The 14,035-nt window shown below is 28.9% G+C and overlaps 2 protein-coding genes across 3 annotated transcripts in view; one reads left to right on the top strand and one right to left on the bottom strand.

The window, feature by feature from the left end:
• Window positions 1–5,173: 5,173 nt before the first annotated feature.
• Window positions 5,174–13,042, bottom strand: mIF3 (mitochondrial translation initiation factor 3). Its single transcript, XM_075356885.1, has 2 exons — window positions 11,987–13,042; window positions 5,174–5,423 (listed from the first exon to the last, which is right to left on the bottom strand). The coding sequence occupies exons 1-2, from the start codon at window positions 12,533–12,535 to the stop codon at window positions 5,271–5,273; spliced, it is 702 nt and encodes a 233-aa protein (XP_075213000.1). The 5' UTR covers window positions 12,536–13,042; the 3' UTR covers window positions 5,174–5,270.
• Window positions 13,043–13,073: 31 nt separating this feature from the next.
• LOC142319516 (solute carrier family 25 member 35-like) overlaps window positions 13,074–14,035 on the top strand; it is a 28,330-nt gene continuing 27,368 nt past the window's right edge. For both annotated transcript variants that reach the window (XM_075356884.1, XM_075356883.1), the window contains exon 1: window positions 13,074–13,694. In XM_075356884.1, the coding sequence (XP_075212999.1) occupies window positions 13,320–13,694 (375 nt within the window). In that variant the 5' untranslated portion in view covers window positions 13,074–13,319. The remainder of the gene's footprint in view (window positions 13,695–14,035) is intronic.

Below are 14,035 nucleotides of genomic sequence, written 5' to 3'. Positions count from 1 at the left end.
ATTGTTATTCTATAAAAATGAAGACTTGAAGCCGGCAGATAAAACATATAAAGTGAAATTAGGGCATACAGAGCTGTAATCAAGGCAACTGGCGCTCGTTTAATACTGATGGGGCAGTTGAAAAGCAGCAAATCCTACAAGTACATTAACTGCACCAGAAAGTTGTTTATACACAACACCAATCAGAACTGTGTTTTACGTACTCCATCCCCTACTACTCCTCAACAAACACCTATTATCTAAATCCCACCAAAATCCTATATATCCTTATACTGATCAAATGTTCAATTCACCCCTACCTGTGCTTAGGTTACCCATGCCTTATGTTACCCATAATAAAACCCGGTACATTAGTGCTGATGAAATATTATCTAAGGTCACATTGGGTCAGAACCTGAACCTGGTCCTAGTCAGGATAGGACAGGTCAGGACTAGACAGAACAGGACAGGACATTACAGGTCAGGGTGTTTACGTTAAACAAATCTCTGATGCAGTTAATGTCTTATAGGATCTACTGCTTTTCTCCTTAATCATCAGCATTAACCGTTTACGATTTTGACACCGAACACATGAACTAAAAACAAGGTTTTTTGTGTTGCAGCATTGAGCACATGTCGTAAGAATGCAGTGTGTTATTTGCCTTTTTTATATTTTTTACATGGTTTTGGTGAATGGGAAATATCATTGTATGATCTGATAGACCAAGTTTCTCTTCATAGGCAACTCTACTCATCTGTAGTCCATCGTAACTATTACAATATGACAACTGTTAAAGATTAAATATAAATATTATAATATGAATATTAAAAAAAATATTTGTTGGCATCAGGGATCTGAAAGAAAAAATTATTAGTATAGAGTAATTTGTTTATCAGCAATGAATTTGAGATGTATATTAAGTGTACCGCGCATACCACTGCTAGTGTCTTCATCTAGTTCGGTTCTAACTTTTTTTTTTTGTTCTAACCTACTGAGGCACGAGGGCACTCTAACCAGGTACTGTAAACACAGTGTCGGCCACCTTGGAATTTCTTTTTTCACTGTGGGAAACTCCCCTTTGTCTCACAGTGTTTTTCAATTAACGAATATTTCAAAGGTTTGCAAAACTGAGTATTCGTCATCTTCTATTTCCCGCCTACTACCTACCTAACTACTGCCTACTATTGATGAATGAAGCTTTTTTATTGTTGTCTCACAGTGTTGTCAATTAACAAATTTTACAAAGGTTGGTAAAACTGAGAATTCATCATCTTCTATTTCCTGCCTACTACCTACCTAACTACTGCCTACTATTGATGGATGAAGCATTTTTATTGTTGTCTCACATTGTTGTCAATTAACAAATATTTCAAATGTTGGCAAAACTGACGATTCATCGTCTACTACTGCCTACTATTGATGGATGAAGTTTTTTTATTCTTGTCTCACAGTGTTATCAATTAACAAATACATGTATATATATATATATATAACAATTACATGTATATATATATATATATATATATATATATATATATATATATATATATATATACATGTATATATGAGTATATATGTATATATATATATACTCATACTGCAAAATTTTGTTGGTAGAATTAAATGCAATCCTATCTAAATGCCTTAAGCCATCTTAACTGTTTCTGAAACAAAAAATAAATCAGGAAAAAAATTATTAGTACAGGGTAATTTGTTTATGAACTACTAATGTTATATGTGTATTGTAAAATAGAAAAAGAAAGAGTAATTTTAGATGGCCATCGCTTTTACAAAATAGGTAAACAATAAGTAAATATTTTGAAAATCTCAAAGGTGATGAAAAAATGGAGAGAATTTTTTTTTTATAAAAGTTCTATGTCAGGAACCGAAGGTGTTACAGTCATGATAGTTTGGGTATTTAAAATCTTAAAACAATTTGACAAACATTTCACCATTTTCAAAAATCCAGTTGGAAGGAAAGGAGGCAATACAAAATTTTGTATGAAAATTCTAAATCCTAAAATTATTGGCCAGTCTCCATGATGTGAGTTGTACAGTCTTGGCCTTTCATTCAGAGGTCGTGGGTTCAAATCCCGGTCAGGCATGGCATTTTAAGACCTTACAAAATTATCATTTCTTCTCATTCTGAAGCATTACCAAAACGGTGGTTAAACTTAAAAATATTTAACGAATAATGACTGAATTCTTCTTTTTCTACAAAATAACCAAACAAAAACAAACTACGGAGTGTCTACCTTGACGACAAGAGAACACCCCCTAAGTGGTCCCTATCCACCCAGATAACTTTTTCAGTTAACATTTAAATATAAAGCAGACCCAATATTCCCGAGCTGCCTCACTACCTCTAATCGTCTTTCATCATACCGATGGCAGACATATAAAACAAGAATGGTATCATTTAATATGCTACACCACAGACACAGACCCAAATCGCCCAGGCTGAAATGATCTGCTATCCCCAAAAGCACCATGGCCAGACAGAAACTGAATTATATACTTGTCCACCCAAGAGGCACCCCTCCTCACATCAGGGTGGGATTAGACACCCATCAGCCGTCTCATTCCACCTATTCTGCATAATTGAAATCCATCATTCACAATCTCTCTAATTCTAGAAGTTAGTTGACCCAACTCCTTTGTAAAATAGCGTTGTTGACACTCAAGTGCAAGAAAATGGGCTTTACTCCAGCAATCACTAGGACAGCCTCTCGAGAAATTGTACGGTAACCTCCTTTCACAGTCAACAACAAAAGGTGCTGGGCCATCAAAAATATGCCCCTATAAATTTTTTATTTTAGCCTATCTGCCCAAACAGGTGTAGCATACTACATAATTGTCTCACACACACCCTAATAGAGGATACTTATAGTCTTAAAATTCAGACCCCAATCCAGATTAACCAGAAGTCAAATGCCAAAAATACTGGCGTTCTTTTCTACGTACTATAAATCTCCTTACCTCATCAAATTTAGCCATAAATAACATTACATTTAGCCATGCTAGCAAAGAATTTTAAAAACTATTTTCTTGCTGACAACAACTTTGTAACAAGTTACCACAGACTTCATGGTAAGTGGCAAAATCAAAAGAAAATTTTGTAATAAATCACTCTTTGAATTTTGGGCAGGGGTGAATGATTAGTTTTGTTCTCAAAAAAGCATTTTGTATACTATTATACCATTTTCAACATCCTACCTTTGTGAAACCAGCATTCAGCGGTGGCTGCTTTGAAGACAAAATATAACAGATCTCAGCTAAATATAGAAAAAGAACTCACAGTGTCTATCTCTAATATTAAACCTTCCTTTGATAAACTTTGCTCTGGAAGACAAACCCAAGGGAATCACTAATAATTATTAAACATGTTTTTAATTTAGTATCGATAAGTTAATTATTAATACTTTGAGCAGTACTGATACAATCCTATTTATAGGTGCATTATATCAGTGTAAATGTGTATTTTACTATTATGTCAGAATGTATTTTGTTTAGCTTTCCTTTCAATAAATTAATAAATTTTTTAATAATTTTTTTTTTAATATGCTTGTACCCCCCATTTAGTATTATTACAACCCCCCTAGGGGGGCATATCCCACAGGTTGAGAAACACTGTTGTAGGATGATATAACATTACTTTTTGAAAAGCAAAACTGCAGTCAAGTTTGATAAATATTATGAGCCAGCTCCATTAATTAGAACAGTTTACAAGTAATTACATTATTTTTGGAGTGGTCATATCAGCATAAACAATACTGAACATTACATTGAAATTTACAGAGATTACAATAGAAAAGAAAGTTAAAAAACCATGATGAAAATCAAGTATTAAGGTATTTATTTATATGATATAGTTAAAGTGGATAACCTTTTTTATATTTTTAAAAGATAGATGAACATTGTAATTTCAATATTATTTTTTATTATTTAACAGACTAATTAATTTAATTATTTTGGTTTTCCATATAAATCTTCATATAGGTAATTATTTATTACAAATATTTTTATTTTAAATTTAATGTCACTCGCACAATGAATTCAGGTTTAATATTTTTATAGATAATGAATAATGAAGTTTTCTGCCATTATCATGTTTTAATTGAGTAACATAATATTAATTTTTAGAATAATGGTTTTTAACCCACATTCTTTACTGATTTTCAATAGAAGAAAACCACTTTACAACACCAATGTGTAGTTTCTTCAGACCTTTATATTTCACCAGTTTTTTTTTTAATTTGTGTCCAAACAAAATTCAAAAGATGAATTTTTAGTAAACTTTATTCTAATCCTTACTTTTGGTACTTAGATGTTACTTACCTTTCTGGTTGTTAAGCCATTAACAAAAAAAAAATTAAAAAAAGAACTATATCAATACTGACTGTATACATCAGAGTAAAACTTTTTTTACAATACCTTTTTCTGGAACTTCCAAACAATATTTACAAAATGATGTCAAACATTAAAATTATGTCAAAATTATAAGAACAATTTTTTTTTAAATTCAGCTTTGAATCGTCATAGAAAACATGCATGAGCATAAAAGACTGATAGCAGATGTTAAATAAAAGCTTGGTTAATATTATAAATGTAGCTTTTGCAACTGACTTTACTGATGAATTCAAATACCTTTTAACATTTATTAAGAAACAATCCCAAGTTGAGTCTATGAAATTCTCGTAATAAACATATTTCTTCAAATAAACTTTTGTATATAAAAAAAATATTTAGATCATTCATAATTACTTGTTGTTATTAAATTTTATACAATTGCACAGCTGCCTTTATCTATAAGTAGTCAAATATTCTCACGGTTAGAGTGTCATAGTGCAGCTATCTCTCGACTCATATCTAATGGTAACATACTGACTTCTACGCAACCAGTTGGTTGATTCAGGTTTAATTCCTGGCAAGACTCTTAATGTATTTTCATAGATCTATCATTTCATTCATTCAATCTTCCTTATTAAAATGCTTTCATAAATGCATATTCAAGGTTATAATAATAAAAACGCAAAACCTACAAATTCTAAAATTCAGAAGAAAGGATTTAGTAAAATGTTGTAAAAGCTATTTAGTAAAAGCTACTGGTTGGGATCTAATTAAACGTTTTTTTTGTGGAATAACTGGAATTTAAATACAAGATGGAATTATAATATAATTAAAAACACAGTATAAAACCATATAATCATTATTATAATACAATAATAACATTTATACATCAATACTCTATAAAAAAAAAAGCATATGCATGTAATAATTGCATCTATTACTACTGATCTGAAGATTCAGAATTTGAAGTAGGCAGTTCTGACGATTTCTTTAACGCTACAATTTGAAATCTGAGATCAGGGCCTTTTTGCCTTTTTTGAACTATTTTACCACTTTCTTTTACACCTTCAGCTACTTTATTGTAAATATTCTCCTGAAAAAGGAACACTCATTCTTAGAATAAATGAATTATTATTTTTAAATAAATACATACTGAGAACATAATATAAACTAAAACATGATCCTACATCAACATTTTAAATAAAAATAAAACAGCTAAAACAAAATGTTCAATTTAAAACAAATACTCTGTAGCGCTAATATGAAAATCACAACTCAAAATCTAACAAGGTACCATTTATTTGTTTGTCATTATTTACACATTAGTCTCTACAAATAAATTATCAAGGCTAGATTCCCTGTAATTACATGTATTAAACTGCCAATAAACAAACAAAAATTTTCAAACAAAACTAATACAAATTTAACACTGACAAAAATTACTAAATAAAGTTATTAGAATACAAACACAAGTTTTAGAAATTTGACTAATTCAAAACAAAGTAGAACAAGATTTCACAAAAAATGCTACAGTATTTAACAGAACAGAAATCTTAATATATCTAAAAAAAAAAAATATATAACTAAGATTAAAAAACATATTTAATTACTTAAAAAAATTTTAATTTCATGACAGTAACAGCTGATTTAAAATTAAGTTTTGTATATTTGAGTAATTTTTCGAGCAGTTTTGTGTTAATCTGAAGTTAATATTTTGAAAAATAGTTTCATCCGCTATTACATACAATGAGAGACAACACTTATCTGTAAATGATAATTAATTAGCAAATGTGCATACAATCCCAAATTCCTCAGTCATATTTTAGTTACTAATGAGTCATATAATTAGAATTTTTTTTTATTACTCACACTTGAGAAGAGAATAACCCACATTAAACTACCACAATGCACTTCCAACATATATTTTCATTCATTGATATAGTGTGATCTTCGTGATAATTTCACCAGTTCTTTTCCCTTACCATCAAGCTTTTTTTTTTAAGTACAGTACTTAAAACATATTTAATTGAAATTTTGGAACATAACCCAATTGCAGATAAAACACATAAACCATTTCTAAAATTTTTGATGGTGATCTATACATGGGATGTAGTTTTTAGATGATGAAGTACCAGCTCATTTTCCTTGAAATGTTACAGATTACTTAAAAAATACATAAGGTAACTGATGGATTGGTAATGAGTGACCAGTAAATGGGCATCACAATTTCCCAATCACAAACCATAATATTATTTCCTTTGACTTCGAATGAAGTTGTTGGTTTATTTTATATATTTTTACACAAAAGAATTAAGAAATCGCAAAAGAGAAGCTGCAGCTATTCACTGTGCTCTAGAACCAGCTATAGATATAACAAAACTAAATCCAAAAACATCATGCAGGGTTGCATTTGGCACCATTCATATTTTTAAAATTCATTTTAACATTTTAAATGAAATTGTAATCGTATTTTTTTTTTTTTTGAGAAATCATTATTTACGTTTTTTTTATTGCGTTTGGTCAAGGAGAAAATGCAACTTTAACTTAATATAATAATTAAGTTAGCATATACTCATTCATTTTCTATTAAAATTTGATTTAAATATGTGTTTTATAAATAATATTTATGCATAAAATAATATAAGTAATGGTGGTATTAGGCGAAAGCAATTAAAACTCGAATTTTCATAAGGAGAATCATGTATAACTACAATAATGTAAACAATTTTTAAATCATACACAAAGTATCACTAATATAATTTTTTTTTTAGTTGCATAACAAATGAATTATAACTTTATGTACAACAATGTATTATTTTATACATTACATAGGTACAAGAAACTAACCTTTTTTGTTTCTAGTCCATTTTTGATTTTGAATTCAAGTACACCTTCTTTATAAACAGGTTCAAGCATATTTACCACTAGCACACATTTCACACACTATCACACATCACACTATCACACATTTCACCAATAGCCCGACACGTATCATAATCATAAAATTGGAACGGTATACACATTGTGAACTGCAGCAACTAAATTTTTACTTTTCTTTCGATATTTTTTTCTTTCTAATTTCATTTCACCTAAAATATTGTAATTATATCTATATTATTTTTCTAATAAATTATTAAGTTTTAATAATTATTATTTATTATTAAGTTTTAGTCATGTTTTTCATAATATAAAGCTACTGACTTTCTGCCAACATTACTCCTCAAAAAATTAATAAACATTTTCATTGAATTTTATAATGATCCTGTGTTGACTTGAAAAACTATCTAAGCTTTCAATAAATAATCTGGTTTCAAGCTTTTGAGAATTTGGATTTACAGTAGTTCTTATCTGTGATCCTTCAATACTCAAAATAACAATTTTGTAAATAATGATTTTGTAAACGAGCAGACCCTTTATCTTCAGACTTATCTTGACTAGATTAAATTTTTCGCTTCAATAAAGAAGTAACAACTTGTTCCTGTTGTTTATCAGGTAGAGACTCAACCAATTTGATAATATTTTCATAAACCTGGAATACCACAGACATGCTGTTTTTCTGTTCTGATTTCTCAAAAACAAATTGTATATAATGTAGAACTTCTTGATTTTTCTTCGATTTTTTTTTTTTGGTGTGTCAAAAGTCTGTCAATATGAGGAGAATTTCCATAAACAACATTAGAATTAATGATTTGAATGGACAGATTTCATTCATGGCCTCACCGAGTTTTGGTTTTTTGTTTGCCTTAATGACACCCCATCAAGGCAAATTAGATCTAGTTTCTTTTGGTAGAATTATATCACCTTAATATGGCAGTTTGCAAGGGTCTTTTGAAAATCTTTTTTGCATATTCCAAATAATTTATGCAACATGTTGTGCATATATTTAGTGGAAATCTTTATTCAACACGGCTGAAGTCAGAATTTAGTAAAGTTCTAATTAGTTGCACGTACTTTTCATTTATATGAAATTTCTCTGGGTTTGTTCTCCCAATGAAATTTTTTTTACTATACAATGTCACACACCTTTTTTTCTATTTTTTTCAAATGTACATTTATTCAGACAATGATTCATTATCACTTCATTTTGAAAATGTACTTAATACATATACATTACAAAATCACTGCATGAAGTTACAAATTAAACATTGCATGGCAATAAAACTGAATGTAACAAATACCATATGACATTTAGTTCATGAGTTTTAGGTATACCTGCCTTTTTCTAATCAAAGAATAATTTAGATAACCATCCCCTCAACTTAACTTGTAACTATTAACAAATAATTATGATTACTGCCAGTTTCATAAGCAATTATGATTTAATAGAAAATATTTATAACATTTACTTTTAAAGTAAAATTTATTTATTAACAAATACCTAAAATTTAGATCATTAATGTCAAATGTTAGAATATGATTTAAGCCATAGATATATTTACCTAAATTATGCCTATAACTCAATCATTAACAACAAATGTCAAAATATGATTCATGCTTTTTTGTTGATAGTTATTAACTTTCGCTTCCTGATCTAATTTTAATGGATTTTACAGTCTATTTCAAATTCATTCCATTAATTAAAAAATTATTTAATGAAATATAATGTAATTTCACACAACACCTCAATGCACAAATAAAAGACTACTCTTTAGATATATGAAAAAAGTAATGTGCAATCCAACCATACCTTATGCCACTGGTAATTACCACAGGTGTTAACTCCACCATCAACCACCCTAATACCCAAGTCGATGGAATTATTATTTATATTATTTTATGCATAAATATTATTTATAAACCTTATTTACATTCAAGTTTTAATAGAAAATAAACAGCCACATTAAATTAAAGTAGCTTTTTCTGCTCAACCAAACATGATAAAAATAAAAAATGTAAATAACAATTTTTCAAAATAAAAAAAAATCTGATGTGGACATCACATGACTTCCTTGTACGCCTATTAAATTACATATACACATTTTTTGCTGCACTTCATTTAAACTTATTTCATTTGAAAGTGAGATACAATCTTCCAATTCTTTAATAAAGTGGACAGTACACAATTGCTGAAATATTAGTTTTTATTAATTTGTTGAATTAATAAGTGTATAAATATGTGAAAAATCTTACATGAAATATTAGGATAGCGTAAAAGTCCCTTTATTACTAGTCTTACTAGATCAGTATTAATCGTATTTTCGTGAGTTGCTGATTAACAAAAGTTTCAGATTTCTGGTGTGTTGTATAAATAAATTACCCGTGCAGGCCATTTTTATTTGTGCACACACCTATTTTTGTGACGTAGCGGTTTACAGAAAAAATATAACTAAAAAACTATTGGTTCTGGAAGGATGAAACAAAAATTAATTTATTCATATTTTCTCAAGGTAAAAGATTGGTCCAGTGGTTTATTTACCTATCTATCTTTTTTCTACGAGAAAATTACCAATAAAGTTGTATATGAAAAACAGTGAAATTTCAGTTTTGGTAATTATTTTCAAAAGGCAGGGATAGAATACACAGTTTTAATTATTTTTTATACATAGGTGTATGTTAGCAGTTTTATCATAAATAATATCAATGGTGATATACTTACCACTAAATTTTTATGAATTTTTGAAAACCAATTTATTTTTTTTAAATTCAAATTTTGGCTTCAATTAATTCTGATGGCGCTGGTGATGAAAATCTCAAACAACTAACAGTGTTTTTGTACATTTTTATGGCAAATAAAAACGTTTCTTGTGCATTGTACTAATAAAAAGTTATAACCTCTCAAAAATCATGAAAAACTGTTAAAAGCGACACCACTTCAACTCACAAAATAAGTGCTCCAAGGGGATTCTTGTCTTCCACTTTACATTTTTTATGTATTTTTTGTATTTAGCCCCTATGTTGTTGAAGTTAATAATTTCAATATTTTGAAAATATTAAATTATTAATGATAGGTCATAATTTAATAACTTAACCAATACCAGTAACCTAATACAATTTTAATTCAAAAATGCTTGTAAAACTTACCCAAACTGAGATTTCAATAAGTAGCCTAATCTTTTTTCAAGAATTAATTTTAATTTTATAATGGTTAATTTTTGTAAACACTAATGAAGAAAAAATAAATTGTACCAAAATTTTAATTATTCTTCAATGAAATAGCCAGTTTTTATAGCAATGAAAGTTTATTATTTAGTGTGGTTAACGAACAGCTGTATATCTCTTCTGATAATTCTCTTGAAATTGTGTGACAACAACCCATCACTGTAGTTATTTCAAGTGGTGTCAACTTTCTCAGGACTTTGCAGATCGGTACCCACACTTTGTCTTGTTGAGACTTTTGAAATGATGTATGTGGTCCAGCTGGGTGAAAAAATGAACTTCAAGTGTCTGTTATAACATGAACACTGCAATTGAGTCGTTCAAACAAGTCTATTTCAACTATAGTAATAAGTGTAAATATTAAAGTGCCAAGAAGACAAGAAATCCCCTTGGAGCACTTTTAGCGAGTCAATATGGTATCACTTTTAACAGGGTTTTCATGATTTTTGAGAGGTTATAACTTTTTTATTACTACAATACACAAGAAACGTTTTTATTTGCCATAAACATCTAAAAAACACTAAGTTTTTTTGAGATTTTCATCACCAGCCCCATCAGAATTAAATAAATCCAAAATTTGAATTTTCAAAAAAAATTAGTTTTCAAAAATTCATAAAAGTTTAGTGGTAAGTATATCACCATTAATATTATTTATGATAAAACTGCTAACATACACCTACGTATAAAAAATAATTAAAACTATGTATGCCATCCCTGCCTCTTGAAAATAATTACCAAAAGTGAAAGTTCGCTATTTTTCATATTCAACTTTATTGGTAATTTTCTCATAGAAAAGAGAGAGATAGGTAAATAAACCACTGATCAATCTTTTACCTTGAGAAAATATGAATAAATTAATTTTTTGTTTCACTTTCCATTTTTTGTTTCACTTTGTTAGATATGATTTTTTCTGTAAACCTTTACATCACAAAAATAGGTGTGCGCACAAACAAAAGTAGCACCACAGGTAAACTACTTAAATTAAAAGAAATAGTTTCAAGGTCCTGAAACATTTAGGAAACAAGTGGGTACTTACGTATTAACGCCACCGCAGCTACAGCTTTATTTAAAAACAAAGTAGTCAATCGGATTTCGGTGGAAAATGGGCCGATATAGAGTTTAACATAGATTCAAAACAGTCTCTTTATTAATTTTAATAAATGGTTATTTATATTTATTTATTTTATAAATATAATTTAACCAAACGTAACCTACGCTCGCTTCGCTCACTAACCTTGACTAATTAACACCGTAATTTTTTGAGTATAAATTCAATAATTATTGCAATTATTTATAATTTAAATAATCAAAACACTCCGATTGACTACTTTGTTTTTAAATAAAGCTGTAGCTGCGGTGGTGTTAATACATAAGTACCAACAAGTGGACAAGTTTCAATTGTTTCTGAATTTTTCAAGCAACCAACTTGTTTTTTTGGGACACTTCATCTGGATTGACCCAATTATGTTTAATACCTGATCATGCATCGTTTTTCAGTAAAATTAAATTATATGAGAAAAACTATAAATTAAAATCTTATTGGTGGAAAAATAAACTTACTGCTTCTCCTTTATCATTAGAAATTACAACTCTTACTTCATAATGTTTATCTAACCACTTAATCATATTTTTTATTTTTGAGTTCAAATCATTATCACTTATCTTAGTTGACAATGATACCAGTTTAGTTCCCTTTATTGACGATTTATTTTTCTCAGAAAATGAATGTTTAATTTTCATATCTTCTCGTAAATATTGAGCAATAGTCAATAACCTATATGTAGCCCTTTCAGTCTTTGCATCATATTCCTTAACTTTTATAAGTTTCAAGTCTCTCCGATTGGCTAATTTTGTGGCATCCTCTAAAGTTGTTACAGTTATGCTATGGTTAGTATCTTCTAGAGTAATATAAGTTAACTGTTCCTTTTTCTTCTTTGCAGGTTTAACAGTACCTTCTTTACTAACATTTTGTTTGACAGTTTCTACAGAAGTTTTGCTCAGTCTGAGAGAGGTATGAAAGTTACTGTTTATGTTAAATAAATTTCTTCTAAAGTAACTAGTCTGATACAATACATTCACACTACTGGAAACTCGTTGAAGGAATAACATGTTATTCAAATATTAAGTTATTTTACCAACATTTAAAACATTATGTATTAACCTGTAGTTAAATAAAATTATTATTACTTAAAATATGTAAATTGATATTTGAGGTTATCTACTAACTTCCTAAAATATTTTAGAATAAAATAACAATCGGTTCTTAACGGTAAAAATCATATCATTTACAATTCATTACAAATTACTCATCCCTAAAAAAAGATCAAAAAAGACAATCTGAAATACACATTTCACCAATAACCCGACACGTATCATAATCATAAAATTGGAACGGTATACACATTGTGAACTGCAGCAACTAAATTTTTACTTTTCTTTCGATATTTTTTTCTTTCTAATTTCATTTCACCTAAAATATTGTAATTATATCTATATTATTTTTCTAATAAATTATTAATGTGTAATTCAATAACTTTGAAATAAATTAAAAACTATGATGTGATTAAAAAAAAACATCACTACAAACTACTCCAACAGGAACGCAAGCTGCAATCTTAAAACAGCTGATAAAGTTCCGTCGTGACTGGCGGGATGATAAGGTACATGGTAGAGGTCGTGCAATGTGTTAGCGATATTAAGTAATGAAACTTTTTTTTATCATAAAATTAGACGATTCGGATGACTTTAAATGATAAGTATGCGAGATAGTAGTTTAACTATATAGGCTAACTACTTATGAAATTATAGACACAATTTAAAAAACTACAACTCGTGTAATATTGAAGTGACTTGTAGGCGTATTACTTAGAAAATTTTACTGACTAGTTTTGAAATGGAATTTATCACTGGTGCTTTAGCCGCTGTTGGTGCAGGATGTATAACCAATCCAATTGATGTTGTTAAAGTAAGATTTCAGCTACAGGGAGAATTAAAATCCAAAGGTCATTATGCAGTTCATTACAAAAACTTTTTTCATGCATTTTATGTGATAGGAAAAACAGATGGAATTTTTGCATTACAAAAGGGCTTAGGCCCTGCTTTATGTCACCAAGTGTTCTTAAATGGCACAAGATTAGGTGCTTACCAGTTTGCAGAAGAAAGAAAGTGGAATGTTGATGAATCTGGGAAAATATCTATATTCAATACTGTATGCATTGGTACTGTGGCAGGAATAATGGGCGCATATGCCGGTAGCCCGTTATATTTGGTATGAAGCTAATTTCTTTTTTTATAGTTTATTTTTATCTTTCAATGAAATTCTCATTCACCTCATGAAATTATGCCCTACAATATGATGGAATGATGAGAAAACTTATGTATATCCTCACCGTAATTGAATCTGTTTGAAAATTACAAATTTTAGTGTGTGTATAATTATGTTTATATATTTGACCCAATGAACATGGACGTTCATGTACATTGTATTAAGCAGTTCCTCAGTGTAGGTAAGCAGAGTGGATTCTGACTGTATAAAAGCTCTCAGTAGTTGGAAGAAATCCAATAGGTCAGTAATGTAGTTAGGAGTGTGTTTATATAAATAATGTTTTT

This window comes from Lycorma delicatula, chromosome 2, assembly GCF_047948215.1.
Source record: "Lycorma delicatula isolate Av1 chromosome 2, ASM4794821v1, whole genome shotgun sequence".
NCBI classification, from domain to species: Eukaryota; Metazoa; Arthropoda; class Insecta; order Hemiptera; family Fulgoridae; genus Lycorma; species Lycorma delicatula.
Note: the sequence above shows the minus strand (reverse complement) of the source record. Positions and strands in the feature narration are given on the sequence as shown.

What these genes read in the sequence shown, in the direction of transcription:
- mIF3 (XM_075356885.1), bottom strand. Translation starts at nt 12,535, where the DNA reads ATGTTATTCCTTCAACGAGTTTCCAGTAGTGTGAATGTATTGTATCAG. An exon ending in CTAATGATAAAGGAGAAGCA is followed by an intron (nt 5,424 to 11,986) that starts GTAAGTTTATTT and finishes TTCCTTTTTCAG; the next exon opens with GAGAATATTTACAATAAAGT.